The 19,053-nt window shown below is 34.8% G+C and overlaps 1 protein-coding gene across 14 annotated transcripts in view; it reads left to right on the forward strand.

Annotated features, from left to right (window-relative positions):
- RBM26 (RNA binding motif protein 26) overlaps positions 1–19,053 on the forward strand; it is an 80,664-nt gene that overhangs the window by 43,602 nt on the left and 18,009 nt on the right. For 9 of the 14 annotated variants that reach the window (XR_005884920.1, XR_005884922.1, XR_005884921.1 and 6 more), the window contains exons 13-19: positions 76–207; positions 1,361–1,432; positions 6,903–7,028; positions 7,329–7,403; positions 9,404–9,571; positions 10,937–11,041; positions 16,699–16,905. Coding sequence is in view for 9 of the 14 variants with exons in the window: in XM_040991255.1 (XP_040847189.1) it covers positions 76–207; positions 1,361–1,432; positions 6,903–7,028; positions 7,329–7,403; positions 9,404–9,571; positions 10,937–11,041; positions 16,699–16,905 (885 nt within the window). In the remaining 5 variants the exon portion in view is untranslated. The remainder of the gene's footprint in view (positions 1–75; positions 208–1,360; positions 1,433–6,902; positions 7,029–7,328; positions 7,404–9,403; positions 9,572–10,936; positions 11,042–16,698; positions 16,906–19,053) is intronic. The other 5 variants (XM_040991259.1, XM_040991256.1, XM_040991258.1 and 2 more) reach the window with 3 other exon arrangements.

Consider the following 19,053-nt stretch of genomic DNA (forward strand, 5'->3'; position numbering starts at 1 on the left):
GTATAAAAGATCGCAAGTTAATTTTCATGTTTCTAAAGTAATTGGTTTGTTTTGCATTTTTTTCCTTCTTGTTAGGTCCTACAGCCTTTAGTCCAGCAACCTATTTTGCCTGTTGTGAAACAGTCAGTCAAAGAGCGGTTGGGTCCAGTACCTTCAAGTACTGTTGAGCCAGCAGAAGCCCAGAGTGCCAGTGCAGAACTTCCTCAGGTAAATGCAAGGTTTACCATTGTCCTTGTGACATAATGTAGTTTCTGTGGTTGTTGATTATAGTTACTTGTGTAAGTTGTACACAGAGATATACCGGTCTTTACATGTTTGAGCTTTGTCTATCACTTATTGGTTTTTTGTTGTGTTTTTACCATTTCCATAACATTCTCTCTCTGCTTCTCTTACAGTATTTGAATCTTAAATTCTTTGCTCTAATTAATATTTGTTGATTTTTTTTTTTTTACTTTATGGAAAAGATATTTTCAACAAAACCACCTGAAGAACGAAATTGAATGCACTCAGTCTTGTTTTTTCTATCATCTTGTTACTTAGAATTCAGTTGCAAAGATATTTGTAGTAGTCTGATGTGAAAGTTTTGTGATGGATAAATCCTGCTTAATAGTCTACCATTCTGAGCACTAACCAACTCTCAGACCTTTGCATCACTTGGTCCCGAGTCTGGGATTCTCTTCTGTATGTCACTTCCTCCCCACTTCCTTCTACTCTCGAGTGGCAGGCTCTTGTTTCTACATTCTCGCTCTCTGAAATAAACCGTTGCTTGTCTCCAGATGTTTCAGCATTTACTGTGTGAAACAGGGTTAGTATGTAGAACCTTACTTAGCTAATAGATGCCACCTTTCTGGTCTTTCAAAGAGTATCATGCAGAATATGCAAAGTGTAATTCAATAAATATTATTTTTAAAAATTCCCCCAACCTTATGTCCTGTCACCAAATACAATATATTTAGGTACAAAACATACTTTAGGAAAAAGAACATTTAATTTCTATGTAGACGTAGGCACTTATCTGAATTATATCTGTTATTTAAAATGTAAGCTCTTTGTTAATGTAAGATTCTAAAGATTGGTGATTCTGTACCAGCGGAAGAGACTTTAGCAACCACCAGATTCAGACCTCTTACTTTACATCATGCTTTTTCATGCTGCAATAATATTGCATACTGTTTTTTGTTTGTTTGTTTTCCACACACATTGTCTCTTTTTTGGTTTGTTTTTTTAACCAAAGGCCTACGTTTCTGTATTAGTATTAGTAAACGTAGACTCTGTATATCATAATAAAATCAGAATGTTCGAAATCCCAGCAGACATATTTTTGGGAAAACACTGAATATGTCCATTTTAATTTTTTTAGAATGTAACTAAGTTATCTGTGAAGGACAGGTTGGGTTTTGTATCAAAGCCATCTGTTTCAGCAACTGAAAAGGTAAGAAGAATAGCATGATGTGTTTGTCTTGGCTTCATAAATGTTTTCAGGTGGCATCTTAATTTTTAATTTTTTTCATAGTTTCAAACTTGCTTCTTAATAGTATCTGTATCTTGTTCCAACCTTTTTGCTTTCCATTTGCTGAAAAAGAATATTTGCTTATCTTTTTTTACATTTTTGCTTCAGCATTTTAATACTTGCCTCACTGTATTTTTATGTGCTCCATTGTTTTTTTATTTACTTATTTTCTTTAGAGATACTGTATTATGTAATTTGAAAACACTGACAAGCCTAATTATTAGGGCCTTGAGTTAGCGTTTTACCTGAGTTTGAGCCCTAGCCCTTTACTTACTAACTGCATGATGTTGGGCAGTACTCTTCACTTTTCTGAATCTTTCTATTCATCTGAAAAATGGTAATGATAATTGTTTTGCTCACTGGTTTTGTAAAGATTAAATAAATCGTTTTGTAAACTGGAAAGAATATTCTAAATTGTTTTTTTATTGCACTCAGTTGTTGATGTACTCTGACAATACACTTACTCATTTGCTTTTACATGAAGGCATAAATACTGATTGTTTTAAGACCACTTATGCATCTGACTTAGAGTCTTCTGTGTAGATATTTTTTTCTGTTTATGTGTTAGTAATTACTATGATCTCTAGTCTTAAATGAGGTATATGGAATTATAGAATATTAGAGTTAGATAATCTCTCAAATGTATATATCTACTTAAAAAATTAAAGCCCAAATAATTACGAATTACACTACAGACTATGCATTACCACCAAGCCACAATTAGAATCTGGGCTTCCTATTCTATGGTTCTTACCATGCTGAAGATTACAACGGAAATTGACTTCACAGATGAAGAAAACCTCCAAACATCTGACCTGCTCTTTTTTACTTGTTCCTTAATATTTTTTCCTTATTTGCTGTGTTAAACAGGCAGTACTGGAAATTGAAATCTGAATCTCATTTTGTGCATCAGACTTTACTTTGGATGTCTCAGTCATAACATGCCTGAAATACATTCATTTGGTCCCATAAAAATTAACTTCTAGCTACCAACTCTGGAAGTGATACCACCACTTCCTAAACCATAAAATCTGAAAGCTTTACAGTCTTTTTTTTTTGTAATCTGTTTGTGTTTTGTTTACTACTTTTAGATCACTGGCCTCTGGATGCCTGTCTTTGCTAGCATCCTAGAATTTCCTCCCTAATTACACTAATACCATCCTACTCTCAGGGTTACTTTAATGTTCGTTCATTATAGAAACTTTAAGTTTCTCAGCTTACTTTGCTTGATTCACAGCTCATCAGTTCCTCAGTTATTCTGGTTCTGTGACTTTTGCTATATAGTCTTTCTTTTTCACCATAGGATGTACTTTTCTGCTTGATGTTCCTCATTCCTTTTCCTGCTGTTTCTTTCTTTCTTTTTTTGTTTACCTGTTTAAAATCTCACCATTCTTTAAAGGTCAATATCTGACTAGACTTTGATGTTCCTCTGAGTTTCTGTGTGATTTAGTCTGTGCTACTAAATGTCGCAATATCAAATATTCATTTTGTTTAGATTTGTGCTCTGATAAGTGATTTAAGAATTTAAAAACATTAAAAAATCTGTTAACATACTGCTGGATGTGTGTAAACATCTGGTTATGTTTCGTAATTTTATGTTAAGATTTGGACTCTAAAATTGAAGTTTAATTCTGACTTACAAAATACTATGGTATATTCTTTTCATTATTGCCATTAGAGATGAATTGTATACCTTTGGAATAAATGGATATTCATTTAGAGCTAATACTATTACTTTAAGGGTAACTTCAGAAGATTCTTGGGAAAAACGAAACTAAAACTTTATTTTGATGAAAAATTTGAAATCAATGGATTTTTTTCGTAATGTGCATTTTTTTGCACTTTTGAAGATCACATAATGGTTTTGCAATCTGAAAATCTTGGTTGTTTTGCATGGTGATTTATAACTACATCACAGCTGTATCACAGAACTTTAAAAAGGGAAAATGTATGCATAACTGCAAGTGCACTGCATAGTATAGAGGCTTTAGCTATTGACTTAGCAGCTGCCACAGTGTAAGAGGCTGAACATGTTTAACATGTATGGTTTCTCTGGTAACTCTTTGGTATTTTGAAGTTTGGATTTGTTGCATAGTTTTGCATGTTAAATACGAAGACTTAGGCTCCTCACCCTTCTTATAAGTGTTAGTATTTTTGATTTTCATCTTTTAATGTATTGCCTGTCTCAAGATGTTACCTTGGTTATTTTTCTTATAGAAAATTAGGTTTATTTGAAAATATTTGTTTTGCTGCAACGTGCAGAACTCCATTTGGAAAAGATATGATTGCTTAGAAAGGCCACTCTGTGCTTTGACTATGTTTTCAAGGAATTGTAGCATCTTCTTTTCTGGTGGATTTGTCACTGCTGCATATGTATATTTCATACGTCTTCTGGCTGTCCAAATTCTATAACGAAATAGATGAAAAATAATGAGAAATATCTGTAATCATAAAATTCCTTGTTTTAAAACATTTTTGTGTTTTAACAACCTCTGAAATTAGACTACATATCATAGCTATTGGTGTTTATGATTATAACAGGCAGCTTTCTTTAAAATGGATATATAAAAGTATAGTATTTTTTACAGACATTGTTCCTTGGATTTGATTAAATATGTGAGTGGAAATGTATTTTTAGAGAGGGAAGTTCCTGGGAGAAAAATGATATGGGAGTGCTTGTAGGAGTAAGAGTGTTCTCAACTACTTACTCACTTGGAGCCAGCTGTGCTTTGTTTTCAGATGTGAGGATACTTTGAGAAGGAATAGTCTCTTCATTGAAGTTGGAGAAATACGATATTAGATCAATTATATGGGTTTCCTTACTTCAATACTTTTCACTGCTCTTGTTATGATAATAACCATTGAGCCTGAATAGTATGGTAATATTGTTTTCAACTTACTTGGCAATAGGAATCTTTTTTGGTTTCAATTTTTCCTTTGTTAGAAGGCCCTCATGAAGAAAAATTTATAAAACATTGTTTTCTGTGTTTTTACCCTTAAAAACATGCATCAAAAAGTTTAACATTTGACATGATAAGAGAGGGTGAAGGACGTTGTTCTCTAGAATTGTAGGAAACAGTCACTGAAATTATACTACAAACTAAATCTGTTCATGCTATGTTTTAATGACACAGTCATTTAATACTATTGATGATACCTACCCAGGTGTGAGTTTTTTTTTATCACTGAAGAAACTTGCCAAATTTTGGTATGTATCATGTAATATTTAAGAACTTTCGTTTTCAAATATTAGTTGTACTGTGGAACAATTATAATATTCTGTGTTTCTGTTTTTTGAACTTAGTTGTTTTTAGTTTTTATCTTTTATCTAAGAAACAGAGGGAGAAACAGTTTCCACTGCTGGTTCATTGACTAAATGCCTGTTGTACCTGGGACTTAGGTTAAGCCCAGGAGTCAGGAACTCTGTTCTGGTCTCCCACACGGCTGAGAGGGTGCTATTTTCTTGAGCCATCACCTGCTGCCACCCAAAATCTGTTGTAACTGGAAATGAGAATGAGGAGCAAAGCTACGTTGCATCCCTCGTACCCCTAAGCAAGATGAGGCTGTCCCAACTGATACCTTAACCGTGCTTGGGCTTTCATTTCACTTATTTCTTTTATAAGCTGGCATTCTTAGTATAGTGATGAATTGCTTAAGCAAATGTAATGTTCCTTAATCTAATTTCTTCATAAAAATTTATGAAATGGCTTCTGGATTACTATAACTATGGTGTTTAACCAGGTAACCTTTAATTAGCTAAAAGATAGGACCATTTTCTCATTGCTGTTATTCTTCATTTGCATAGTTATTTTAATCTTTTTAAATCATAAACTCCTAAGACACAAAAATACTTTTTTCCTCTGGAAAATGGTGGTGTTCACACATAAGTTTTCATATTTAGTTTTGATAACATTGGTAGATGTTGCTAAAAAGATACATAGGCTTATTTCTGTAATCAATAACCATCCCATTAAATTTGTAATTTTTGTTTTAAAGGAAACAAAGGCCAGCCTATGAACACTTTTTAAAAATTCATCCTTTATAGGAAAGAATATTCTCTTTAACTTATAGTCATTTCAGTTTATTGCAGAAATGTTAATTTTTTTGAGCCTTGGCACTGCTTATACCTTTAAGATGCGTGGAAACAACAGCATCAACAATCTTTAGCTTTGCGGGATTTTTCTTAAAAAAAAAATCAGACACCATCATATTTAATTTCCTATTTTTATAGATGAACAATCGGAGGGCCCAAAAGATGCTTAATCTTTTAATAAATTTTTTTTTTTTAAAAGATTTATTTTTATTATTTTTTCATTGGAAAGGCAGATATACAGAGAGGAGAGACAGAGAGGAAGATCTTCCGTCCGATGATTCACTCCCCAAGTGAGCGCAACGGGCCGATACTATGCCGATCCGAAGCCAGGAGCCTCTTCCGGGTCTCCCACGCGGGTGCAGGTTCCCAAAGCCTTGGGCTGTCCTCGACTGCCTTCCCAGGCCACAGGCAGGGAGCTGGAAGGGAAGCGGGGCTGCCGGGATTAGAACCGGTGCCCATACGGGATCCCGGGCGTGCTAGGTGAGGACCTTAACCACTTGCGCCACCGCGCCGGGCCCAAGATGCTTAATCTTATCTCTGCTCAGACTTATTTATGTAGTGAGTCTGAAATTCTGGAAGCAGGTTGAAAGGAAAAAGGTGTGGTCTTTTAAGATTCATTATAAGCAAACAACACAAAGATGCATAAACTAATACATATTACATTCCTTTTTTTTTTGTTATATTCTTTTTACCAAATTGGTAGTGCTAGCCAAAAGAAACTATTAGGGTTCTATCTCTTAACTGAAAGAATAGATTTTGTATGTGGACCTGGGGTAGAAGAGTGAAATCGTTGAGAGTTTGTAAATGTCTCGATCCTGTTACACTAAGCTGTGTTTAAGAGGATAAGATCACCTCGGGCTGAAGATAACTTTGCTAGCTAGAATTGGAGAATTAACGTAATAGGATTAATTTCAACATTGCAGATTGCGAAATATAACAAATTGTTTGAAGGATAACACCTAGTTTCTTCATGTGCCGTATTTTTGAGTGTAGTTTTTGCTTTATTCCATTCAAATAGCAGTAAGGCATTCAGAATGATATAGCAAGAGTAATGTTTTATCTTAATTTGATGCTTTTTATTTTTTCTGTTTTGCTGTAGATACTTGGTAATTGAAAACTTTTTAAATATTAGGGCTTATTTTCTCATTTCTGCTCCTTTCAAATCACCATTTGCAATTTAGTTACTGTAAGTATGGAGTGTATTTAGCACAATGTGCAAAATTTCTGCAGAAAGTAGGACTTAGGAAATCATGATGAATGGTTAATGACATTTTTAAGAAATTGAATTTGTGTTAATAGGTGTTGTCTACATCTACTGGTCTAACTAAAACAGTGTATAACCCAGCTGCATTGAAGGCTGCACAAAAAACCTTACTGGTTTCCACGTCTGCAGTTGATAATAATGAAGCACAGAAAAAGAAGCAGGTAAGTGTACAGAGTATAGTGCACAGAATTTGCTTGTGAGGGGCTTTTCTTGGTGCAAGTGCCATTTCGAAGGTTATCATATCATAAAATAAAAGACTAAAAAGTGTTGGTTGCCACTAAAACTTTGATTTTTCATATTGTACTAGAAACAGTTTTCTTATTTAAAAGTTTCTGTTAATTGCTCTTTTTAAACACACATGTGTTCAAGCTCTAAATTGCAAAAGTTTGCGTCTAATTTTTGTTGCCATGCTAATACAATTACAGCCACACTTCTCTTGTATAATTTTTTTTATCCTCTAGGAGGCACTGAAACTTCAGCAGGATGTAAGAAAAAGGAAACAAGAAATTTTAGAAAAGCACATTGAAACACAAAAGGTAAAATATTAAAGTTATATTTGGCAGAATATATTTGCAAATATTATTATAGTGAATTTAATCTGAAAAAGAGTAGACAGACCAATTATATTACTATGATTGGTGAAGGGAAATATTTCTGCTACTATCAGTCTAATGTGTTTTATTATTAATGTAAATATACATTACAGATTATATTCAGAGTAGAACTACTTAGAAGCAGTAATAACAAAATACAGTTGTTGCTATTTCAAATTGAAAACTTTTTAGGAATTGACATGAATTTCTGTTAGCTGAAGTATAAGGTAATTACAAAAAGCTCATGGAAAATGGAGCTATAATATATGTAAGTTATTTTGGTGTAGAAAAGCTTTGAAATTCAGGTGCACGAGAGGTCTTTTTTATCCATGGAAAATGCATATTATCAAAAACAGTACCTGGGTTTATAAGATATTTTGCTCCAAAAGAAACCTTTTTAGCTGTGTTTTCTATACCTTTTGAAATACTCTGGTATTGAAATAGAAAAGCTTAAGTTAGATAAGTATGCTTTAGATGCATTTCATTTAAGTGCGTTAACATGAAGTGAAGAAAAATAGTATTTATTTAGCTCTTGCTGTGCAGAAGTTTACTCAACAGATAAAGAATTGGGAACCTTTTCCTCAAGGTTGATAGATGTGGTTATTTGCTTGGGATCCTGAAGTCCTGTTGTCCAATATAGTAGTGGGACTAAGTAAGCATTTGTAATGTGTCTCATCAAATAGAAATGTGAGTCTAAAATATGCAGTGAATTTTAAGGATGAAGAAAAGAGTAAAATAATTTCAATTTTTGTTGAAATGTAATATCCTTACTATGTTGAGTTAAGTGTATTTACACAACTACTCCTGGAAACTTAAAGATAATCTATGTGACTCACATTATTTCTTTTGGACAGTGTGGCTCTAATTTTTTGACATTCAATCAGCATTAGTTTTTGATTGTGTCAGTTGTTTTGCGTGTTAATGAAAGGTATTAGTATAACATTGAAAAGTTTGAAAAACAGAAATCACATTTCAATTTGAAATTTTCTTTTCTAATTCAAACTTGAATGCAGTTGATAAGGAGAAAATAATGAAGCTTAGCATCTAAGACTGAATACATTTTGACTTAAAACTATTCATTTTATGATTTCTTTCATCCTTTTTAAATAACCTTCCTAACCATGTCAGGTATTTTATTTGTTAATCAGTTGTTCCCTGTGATAGTGTAAACATTCAGTTTTTCTAATACTTTATTGTATGATAGGCTTTATAAAATGGTCCCACCGCAAATTCTAGGTTGTGTACTCCACTGGGTATGTGAATACTTAAGAGATAATAATGTCAACAGCTGGATTAGAAAGTACAAATTTTGATGTTTCATATTGACATCATCTCAGGAATTGGTTGAAATTTTGCTGGTTGTATGTGTGTGTTCTTTTGTTTTGATTTTGCTTATTTTATTTTAATGGAAAGTTAAATAAGATAGAACAATCCTCCATCTGCTGGCTTACTCCCTAATGTTCGCAACAACCAGAGCTGAGATGATCGAAGCCAGATGCATCCTCTGTGACCCTCACCTGGGCACAGGTTTCCAAGGCTGTGGGCTATTTCCTCTATTTTCCTGGGCCACAAGCAGGAAATTATATGGGAAGTAGAGCAGCGAAATACCAACTAGCACCCAGCTGGGATCCCAGTGATTGAAGAGGGGCAGATTAGCCAATTGAGCCATCATGCCAGGCCTGGTTGTGTGCTTTGAACTTATTTTCTGAGAGTTTTAAGTAGCAATGTAATTCTAAACAACAACAACAAAATGAGAGTAAGACTTGAATGGAGTTTTAGTTAGTGTCTTCAAGTCTGCTGTTCTCTTTAAATATTTAGTAGTTTTAAGTCGAACGCATAAACTAAAGGTGGTATTATTTACTTTTTAGACATATTTTGCTACTTTTGCTTTTTTAATTGTGGTAGAAGTAATTATCAGATTTTTCTCTTTAAAAATTCTACAGATGCTAATTTCAAAACTGGAGAAAAATAAAACAATGAAATCTGAAGATAAAGCAGAAATCATGAAAACTCTTGAAGTTTTGACAAAAAATATCACCAAATTGAAAGATGAGGTCAAAGCTGCGTCTCCTGGTCGCTGTCTTCCAAAAAGTATAAAGACCAAGACTCAGGTAGTTTAATTTGTGTTCATACTTCTTTAAGTAAACACTATCAATCTTTTGAATACTGTGGAATTAACAGTTGCAAAGTCAGTAATCAGGACAATCTGATAAACTTGAAAAGGTAAAGGTAATTGAGTGAAGAGTTTGGCTTAACTGAGTGGATTGTGATTTAATAGTTAACAAAAGAGAAGTAATACTCTGGCAGCGCTGTACAGAATGCGTTGATTGGAAAGGAAAAAAAATCCAGGTAGATGAATTTTTAGATAAAAATAAAGTAGTTGATTTCAGATTTAATAAGTGATTAAAGAAAAATAGTATTATACAATATTTCTACTCTATGTATATGTGTAAAATCATTAAAACTATTAATTGTAGTCTTATACCATGTAGTTCTTTTTCTTCTTAATTTCTGTCTCTATAAAGGCAGTTTGTGGCTACTGATGGCATTATATTATTCATAGATAGTCCTGTAAAACATTCAACAGTGTCAAAATTGCTGCAATGATACTATTTCCAACACCTAAACATGAAAATGCAGTAAACATAAAAACTTATTTCATTCTTTACTGACTTAATACCTGTATATTCCACAAAAAATATAAAATCAGAAGTCTGTTATAGGATTACTTTTTTTTTTAAACAGATCCTTACTCTTTTATTTTTATTTATTTATTTTTTAAGATTTATTTGTTTATTGGAAAGTCATATATACAGAGAGGAGGAGAGACAGAGAGGAGGAGAGACAGAGAGGAAGATCTTCCATCCGATGATTCACTCCCCAAGTGAATACAGTGGCCAATGCTATGCCTATCCAAAGCCAGGAGCCAGGAACTTCTTCCGGGTCTCCCACACGGGTGCAGGGTCCCAAGGCTTTGGGCCGTCCTCTACTGCTTTCCCAGGCCACAAGCAGGGAGCTCGATGGGAAGTGGAGCTGCCAGGATTAGAACCGGCGCCCATATGGGATCCCGGTGCGTTCAAGGCGAGGACTTTAGCCGCTAGGACACGCTTCTGACCCTAGAAAAGCATTTTATATATTGCTTGTTAGCACCTTGTTTTTTTGGTTGTGTCCTTCCCTTTTTGTTAAAACGGCTTTTTCTCAGTTATTTTGTGAAAATGGCTTGATATCATCCCATCAAATCTCACTCTTGCTGTTGCACCCAAAATGAATTATGAAAAAACAGTAGAAATAATAGCAAGGAGGCTGTTTCAGCATTGTGGGACAGAGGGTTGATGGCTTCAAGTACAGTGAGCTGGGAATAAAAAAAGGAATATATGGGAATATAAATGGGGATATATAAAAGTTCCCCATAAAAATTTTCATAGAAATTGAATATATTGAGCGTTGTTACCTAAAATGCTCATTTTTCTTTTTAGATGCAAAAAGAATTGCTTGATACAGAGTTGGATCTATATAAGAAGATGCAAGCTGGAGAAGAAGTCACTGAACTTAGGAGGAAGTATACAGAATTACAGCTGGAGGTAGGCTTCAGTACAAGTCCGGACTACACTTAAAAGGAACATTTAAAAGATACAGTTGCAGTGGTTACTCTGAAAATATTTTCATGGTAGTCAACAATTCCTGATAGCTATTTGTGTTGGGATGTTGATACAGGAAAGGGATTAAAGTTTTCAGAGCCAGTGAAAATCTCATTTAATGACTAGTGGTAGTTCCTTCTATAAACCTCCATTAGCTTCTTTCTCTCTTGTGGATTTTGTTCTCTGTATTTTTTTTTCCCTGGAGTTATAGACTATTAAAGACTTTTCAGAAATTCCTAGAAACACATGCACATACTGGCATATGCATTTTGTAGACAAAGGCATATTGAATTGCTTGAAGAATCAGACTTTCAATGAAAAACATGCTAACTTAAGTTTTACCTATAGATGGTGCTGTTGATGTTTATAAAAGAAAATAAATTCTCTTAATTTAGTTCTGGTTATTTATATAAGAAAAACATGACCTATATAATAAACTTACGTCCTGTTTCATGACATGACAGTTTTTAAAATTCAACATAAAATGTTTGAAAGGTAGAGTTACATTTTAAATACAGAAGAGAGAGATTAGTGTCGTTACTATACTTAGTACATGTCTGTACTTAACCATTGTGTGACAGTAGTTTAAATGTTTTATGGTTTGTTTAACCTGAAGATGTTTTTGTTTTTCAAATTTATTGACAACTTAATTTTTGGAGGGTGGGAATTGACAATAGGAAACAGTGATGAGTACTGCCTTCCACGTATTAATCCTTAGCAGCTACCAGATTTTCCTAAGGGCCTACCTTGTCTGAGTCTTAAGAATCCATAGGACATTTTCTTGAACCTGCATACCATTTGCATTATTTGAGAACCTGATTTAGTTGCATGTGTATTCTGCCCAAGATAATAGATTTGGGAAAAGATTTCTTATGTGTTATTGTAGAAATTGTAGAGATTTTTTGCTGATGTCATTGTGACTTTAAAATTTCATTTTCAAAACGTGGACCCACATTTTTTGTAACTAGGTAATAGTGGCACCAAAATTCTTTATCCAAGCTTTTCCCTCATGTAACTTAACATTGCATGACTTGTTCTGTTTTTGTTTTAGGATAGCTTATTTAGTTTGCAGTACACCTTAGCTTATACCAGTAATTAGTGTGTTCATTCATCATACTGTGTTTCTTGTTAATGGATGTGAAAAAAGGATTTTGAGGTTGTAAAGATGTGGAAGATTTTCTTTTTTTTTTTTTTGAAATTGAAAGGCAGATACACAGAGAGGAGGAGAGACAGAGAGGAAGATCTTTCATCAGATGATTCACTTCCCAAGTGACCACAATGACTGGAGCTGCCCTGATCTGAAGCAGGGAGCCAGGAGCTCTTCTGGGTCTCCCACACAGATGCAGAGTCCCAAGGTTTGAGCCATTCCCAACTACTTTCCCAGGCCACAAGCAGGGAGCTTGGTGGGAAATGGGGCTGCCATGATTAGAACCGGCTCCCATATGGGATCCTGGTGCATTCAAGGCAAAGACTTCAGCCACTAGGACACCACGCCGAGCCCAAATGTATATATTTATAAATGTGCTATTCACACGAGGACATCTTCAACTTTGCCTTTCGATTTCAAAAAAAAAAAAAAGAAAATCTTCCACATCTTTACAACCTCAAAATCCTTTTTTCACATCCATTAACAAGAAACACAGTATGATGAATGAACACACTAATTACTGGTATAAGCTAAGGTGTACTGCAAACTAAATAAGCTATCCTAAAACAAAAACAGAACAAGTCATGCAATGTTAAGTTACATGAGGGAAAAGCTTGGATAAAGAATTTTGGTGCCACTATTACCTAGTTACAAAAAGTGTGGGTCAACGTTTTGAAAATGAAATTTTAAAGTCACAATGACATTAGCAGAAAATCTCTACAATTTCTACAATAACACATAAGAAGTCTTTTCCCAAATCTATTATCTTGGGCAGAATACACATGCAACTAAATCAGGTTCTCAAATAATGCAAATGGTATGCAGGTTCAAGAAAATGTCCTATGGATTCTTAAGGCTTTCAGACAAGGAAGGCCCTGATCTGCCCACTCTGAACCTGACAGCTATCATTTTGTTCTCTCTTTCTGTGTATGTAGTTTTTTAGATTCCACATATAAGTAAATTAGTGCAGTATTTGCACTTCTGTGCCTGGATTTTTTTACTTGTCTTATATTTGGATTTTACATGCTTATTCTAGCTAATGGTAAGATTCAATATCTTAAGGTGAAGAAGCTGAAATACTAGCAGAGGTTCAGCAGTTGTGCCAGTTTGACATTCCATTTGGAAATCTCAGCGTCTTCTCAGCCTGTTCAGAGTGTTCTCATTTAGCTAATTCCTAAAGTCCGTGCAACCCAAAATCTGGACATCTAACTCACTCTACCCTTTTTATTTAGTGCCCATATTCAGTTAATTAACAGATTTTACTTGATTACTTTTTTTTTTTCTTGTGATTCCTTAATATTTGTATTTGTGCCACTGTTAAAATTTCTGGAGCAATATAATGATGAAAAAGACAAAGCTACAAAGATGAAAGACCTCATAGATGTGCATCTGATTGTCACTGCATTGCATTAATTAACAACTCTATGCTGAATTACTGTGCTTCTTAGAAACTATGGCTGTGACAGTCCTTAACAAGAACGGTTCCTGTTGCAGTGATTTTTATGACTACAGATTGTTATTTTTTCTGTGGTAGATTTTTATTATTCCTCTATTGCATTTGGGACAGCTGTCTCCAAGTAACCTGCCGACTCCTGCCAAGTTTCCTGACAACTCCTCACTCACTCTCTGGCTAAAAGTTGTAACCCTCTGCTTTTACAACTTCTTGTTACCATGCCCACCACCCCCACTACCAGATCCATAACCATCATGCCTAGGCTTTTCCTACCAGAACTGCCCCTTTCATAAGTCCATAATTGGTTTCTACTATAATTTTTAAAGTCCTTGTCGTTTCCACCATTATTGTAGTTACCTCAGAAATTTCCTTCATCATGTAACCATTGCATCTTCCTCCATCTTGTTTGCCATATTCTGGTCTGCCACTACCAGAGTTATCTCTACTACCATAACCAGGACCACTGCTATGGTTGCCTGCCTTCACATCTAAAATCATTGCATCCACCATCAGCTTAGAATTTCCTGTTGCCATCATATCCACCAGCTTAGCTTCCTCTTACAACTTAGCTTCCTCCATGACCCATGAAGCTGCCAGATCCACTTCCACAGGCTCTTGGTAATCCAGTAGCAGGCTGTACTTCTTGTTTAGAAAGGACCTGTTTATCACCTGTGTTACCATCAAAAGTTGCAAAAGCAAATCTCTTTTTTCCTGCTTTGCCTTTCTTATTCTGTGGTTTCGCTGCTTTTGTGCTTCTCAAAGTAGTCTCTCAAATTGTATTTCTCTATATCTTCTTTAATACTATCAACAAAAATCTTCAGTGTTAGAAGGGCACCAGGTTGGTTTCATTGTGTCCCTTCTACAGCCAGCTCTCAGTTCCAGTACATGCCCATTAACTTTGTATAATCAAGGGTACACTGCTGCATCCACTTCTTCAACATGAGAGGAAGTCACAGAACCAAAGCCTCTGAACATTATTTTTAGGGGTCTCTATCATACAGTCTGTCAGTATGTCCCATTTCTCACAATACTCTCTCAGACTATTACTAGTAGTTACAGGGACTCAGAGCACCAGCAGTTTCTTCAGCTCTGCCTCCTTTGGATCATGTTCCTCCTCCCTGTGACATTGTTAGAGATGGTTAGAATCCAGGTGGGGATACTGGGCTGCAGTTTTGCCTCTAGTTCTGCCTTTTGAGACTGCATGTTACTCCTAAATAAATCTTAAATATGTTTAATTCTCTGTTGTAAAAACTTCTCTATCACCATAACTGATTGCAAGCCTTTGTCTTCAAGTGCTAAGATTAGTAAAGTGGCTTGCTGAATGGTTTCCAGCTTTGTCTTCATTTTCAAAACTAATTTGATTGTATCACTTTGTTTTACTGCCTAAGATCTTTTAATTGATTTTCATGGGTTTTGAGATAAATGTCAAAATTCTTAGAATTGGGTGCATGATTTGAATTTGTTTGTCACTCTAGCCACATCCAGCTCTACTGCATTTTATTCATTATTTGTAAAACTGTATTTCTTTTCATCTTGGCTGTTATTCATATTATACTCCAATCTCTTGGCTTTTTCATTCTTAATTCCTTTGTTTCTTTGTTGAACAAATAGTAAAATACAGCCTGCAAGCAAGTGTTGCAGATGTTAGGAATAAAGCACAGACTAAACAGGAAAAAACCTTCAGGGAAATTTCATTCTGCTGGGTTGATTCACTGCCTATCTGGAATGTTGTGTCCTGTTCATATCTATACATCATATTAAAATTAAGTTATTTGTTTTTTATCAACCTCTCATTAATTAATTAAATACTATACTGTTTAATATCTCTTCTTTAAGATTTGATTTTCATGATGGCAAGGACTTAACTCTAATAGGAAATGTTCATTAAATATTTGGAGCATAATGAAATGGCACACTATGCATATGATGAATTAGTGTGATACATTGGTCTTATAATAATGTTGTGATATATGATTAATTCAAGATCACCACTAAATCAGCAAAGAAACAAACATTATGCTTAAATGTCCAAACTGGAAAGCTCCACTTTGTGGTGTGTTTTGTGTGTTTTCATGGTTTCTGAAATTACCTTTAACATTGTCTATTATTTAGAAATCTAAAGACACGGATCATTTTGTGGCGTGTCCTGATAATTTAGAGAACAAGAATTTAGAAAGGGGGTGCTTTTAATAACTTCAAAACTTTAATGTTAAGGCTTTTATCTGAATTTCTAGCTACTTGAAAGGATTGCATTTTAAAAACTAAGATCCATGTCTCAACTGAATGTGAACTGAGGTTTCACAACGAAGTGGAGGAGTCCACCATGGGGGGAGGGGTGGGAGGAATCCCAGTACCTATAGAACTATGTCTCATAATACAATGTAATCAATAATTAAAAAAAAAAAAACTAAGATCCTAACTAATATAATGTTTTTGTTTTGTTTCAAGATTTTTGTATTTGAAAGAGAGGGAGAGACTGATTCCATTCACTGTTTCACTTCCAAAATGGCCACATAAGGCAGGAGCCTGGAGCTCCATCCAGGTTTCCTCTGTGGATGGCGGGCACTGAAGCATTGGGCCATCTTCCACAGTGCTCTCAGGAGCATTAGCAAGAGCTAGATCGGAAGTGGAGCAGCCAAGCCTTGCACTAATGCATGTTGATACTGGCATCCTGGCTGGCAGCATAACTACTGAGCTACAGTACTGGCCCCTCTTTTATTTTTTTTTAAAGAGCATTATTTGAATATGCTGACATTGCATAAAATTCCGACTCATCTGCCATTCTAACACTTGCTTGTATTAAGACAGGTTGACATCTAATTCAAAATACTAAAAAGACTTGGATTTGAGGATTAGAGAAGTGTAGCTGGACAACTACGTAAATAATCTAGTATCTGGAAAAGTAAAACCTGAATTATTTTTGGACCCCAATGTTTTTGTTAAAGGGGTGTTGAAGTTGTAGTGCAACATTCTTTAACCTGTGTGTCTGATCTCTTATAGGCTGCAAAACGAGGGATTCTTTCCTCTGGTCGAGGTAGAGGAATTCATTCAAGAGGTCGAGGTACAGCTCACGGCCGTGGCAGGGGTCGAGGTCGAGGCCGAGGGCGAGGTGTGCCCGGTCACGCTGTGGTGGATCACCGTCCCAGGGCGTTGGAGATTTCTGCGTTTACAGAGAGTGATAGAGAAGATCTTCTGCCTCATTTTGCGGTACTTTCTTACACACCAAATAAATGCCAGTGATGACCATTTAGATACTAGATATGATTAAAGAGGAAATGATGAAAGCGACACGAGTAACTTAAAACCATTAATCTGAACAAAGAGTTGGAGTAATCTGTAATTTCTAAAAATTTTCTAAAACAAATTGTAAGACTTTTTATTTAGTTATCTGGAAAGAATGTCACAACTCTTACTGGTAGGCCTTTAAAAATACTGTGAAAAAAATGATTTCTCAGTGTTTCAAAGAAGAAATTCCTTTAGTTAGTATCATATAAAATATTTACTTTTAAGGAGCTGTTCAACTTGCTGCACAGTCTTTTTTTTTTTTTTTTTTAAGTACCAGGGTATAGCAAGGAGTCTGTGAGCTGATGATTGATCTAAGAAAGGAGAATGACATTCTAGTCATAACTAATCTATTATTGAATTGTATTTCTCTGAGATTCATTAGGTTCATGTACAGAACAGAGAAGACTCCACATGCCATAGGCCCTTCTGGCTTAGGAATTGTGATTCTTCATGGTTTTCCAAGTATTAGTTACTAAACAGCAGTTTTAACCTCAGCTTACAGTAATTACTCAGAGACAGGAAGGAAATAATCAGTTTTTTACCCTGAAGACATGCATTTACATATATTGGTTTCACAAAAACAGTTAAGCTATGAAAATAATTTACAATCAAGTTAAATTTATTAAACACCATAAATACTTTATTAAATTTGAGAAGTGCCTTTTACAATGGCATAGGATGGAAGAAAAAATAGAGGTAGTTTAATGAGATAATAAAATTAGAGCTTAGATCATTCAGTAAAGATAAGCTTTTGTAGATCAGTACACAAATAATTTACCCTTGTGAAAGTCACATTTAAGTGTGGGAAGGCTTACAACAATTAGAGACTGTTAGGATGTAAGAGGTATTAGAAGAAATTATTTTAAAAATAACTAAAATGATTAAGGATAAGAAATATAGGAAATCCTATCCTTGGTGTGCTCAAAGGGAAAAGAAAAGAGTTTGGGTATAATATAGCCCAACTCTTCACTACTGTGCATCTCACTTCTATACCCTTCCACAAAGGAAGTGATACCTGGGTAACATAAGCATGTTAAGGAGTTTATCAGGAAACCAGAAATGAATCTGCTAAAATAATACATACAAATAAAATGAGTTGGGTATAATTGTGATTTGGTGAAATTTAAATGTTTTTCTTACATTTTACTTGAAAGAAACAGATCTTCCATCCAATAGTTCACTCCCAAAAAGCCTACAAGCCAGCTTGAAACCAGGAATCCAGAATCAGTTCGGGTCTTGCGTGTGGTGGCATGAGCAGCAGTGCAAGCACTTGTGCCCTCATCCTGTGCTGCCTCCTTGGGTGTGAGTTAACCCGAAAGCTGGGTTGGAAGCAGAGGACTCGGGACTCAAAACAGGCCATGAAAGGGAGGCCTGTATCCCCGGGTGGTGATTTTACCGTTGTGCCTGACTCCCACCCTTAGTATGGTTTTGCTTTAAGAAACATTCAGAGCCTCTAAACAAAAATTCTTAAATGCATCTAGAGAATCAAACTCCACTCAAAGGTTAATAGGGATAATTCAGGTTCTGAAACTATTTCTTAAATAAGAATGCAGGTCTAACATTAAGTTTCTTAATCTCAGTCTGTGATTTGAACAGTTAACAGATACCAGGAAAAAAACCCTACATTTTTAAAGAATCTGTGACTATTAAAATCAGGATGAACAAAATGCTTATTTAAATATCTATCGGAATTAGTCATAATAAAAGATTATAGCCGAAACTTGCAGAGCTCTTATATTGTGTGCTAGCTATTAGTTTTGAATGCCTTATAATAATTCCTTATTGCAAGTTGTTTGAACACTCCTATAAGGTAGGTATTGTTATGTCCAGTATTTTAAGGATAAGGAAAGTCATACAAGAAGAGGTAAAGTAACTTGTTTAGATTTATATAGCTAGTAACTGGCATAGTTGATTTTAGAGTCAGTTGCATAATTTCGCCATATGCTTTATGTATTTCAGTGAGATTATGGATATAATTTTTTAATGGGGGTAAAAATGTATTGGCAGTTATATATAAATATATACAAAGGACTTGATCACATGGAAGAATCTTCCTGTACATAGATTTGG

The sequence above is a fragment of the Ochotona curzoniae genome, unplaced genomic scaffold (assembly GCF_017591425.1).
Source record: "Ochotona curzoniae isolate NIBS_2020 unplaced genomic scaffold, NIBS_Ocur_1.0 contig_64, whole genome shotgun sequence".
Lineage (NCBI taxonomy): Eukaryota > Metazoa > Chordata > Mammalia > Lagomorpha > Ochotonidae > Ochotona > Ochotona curzoniae.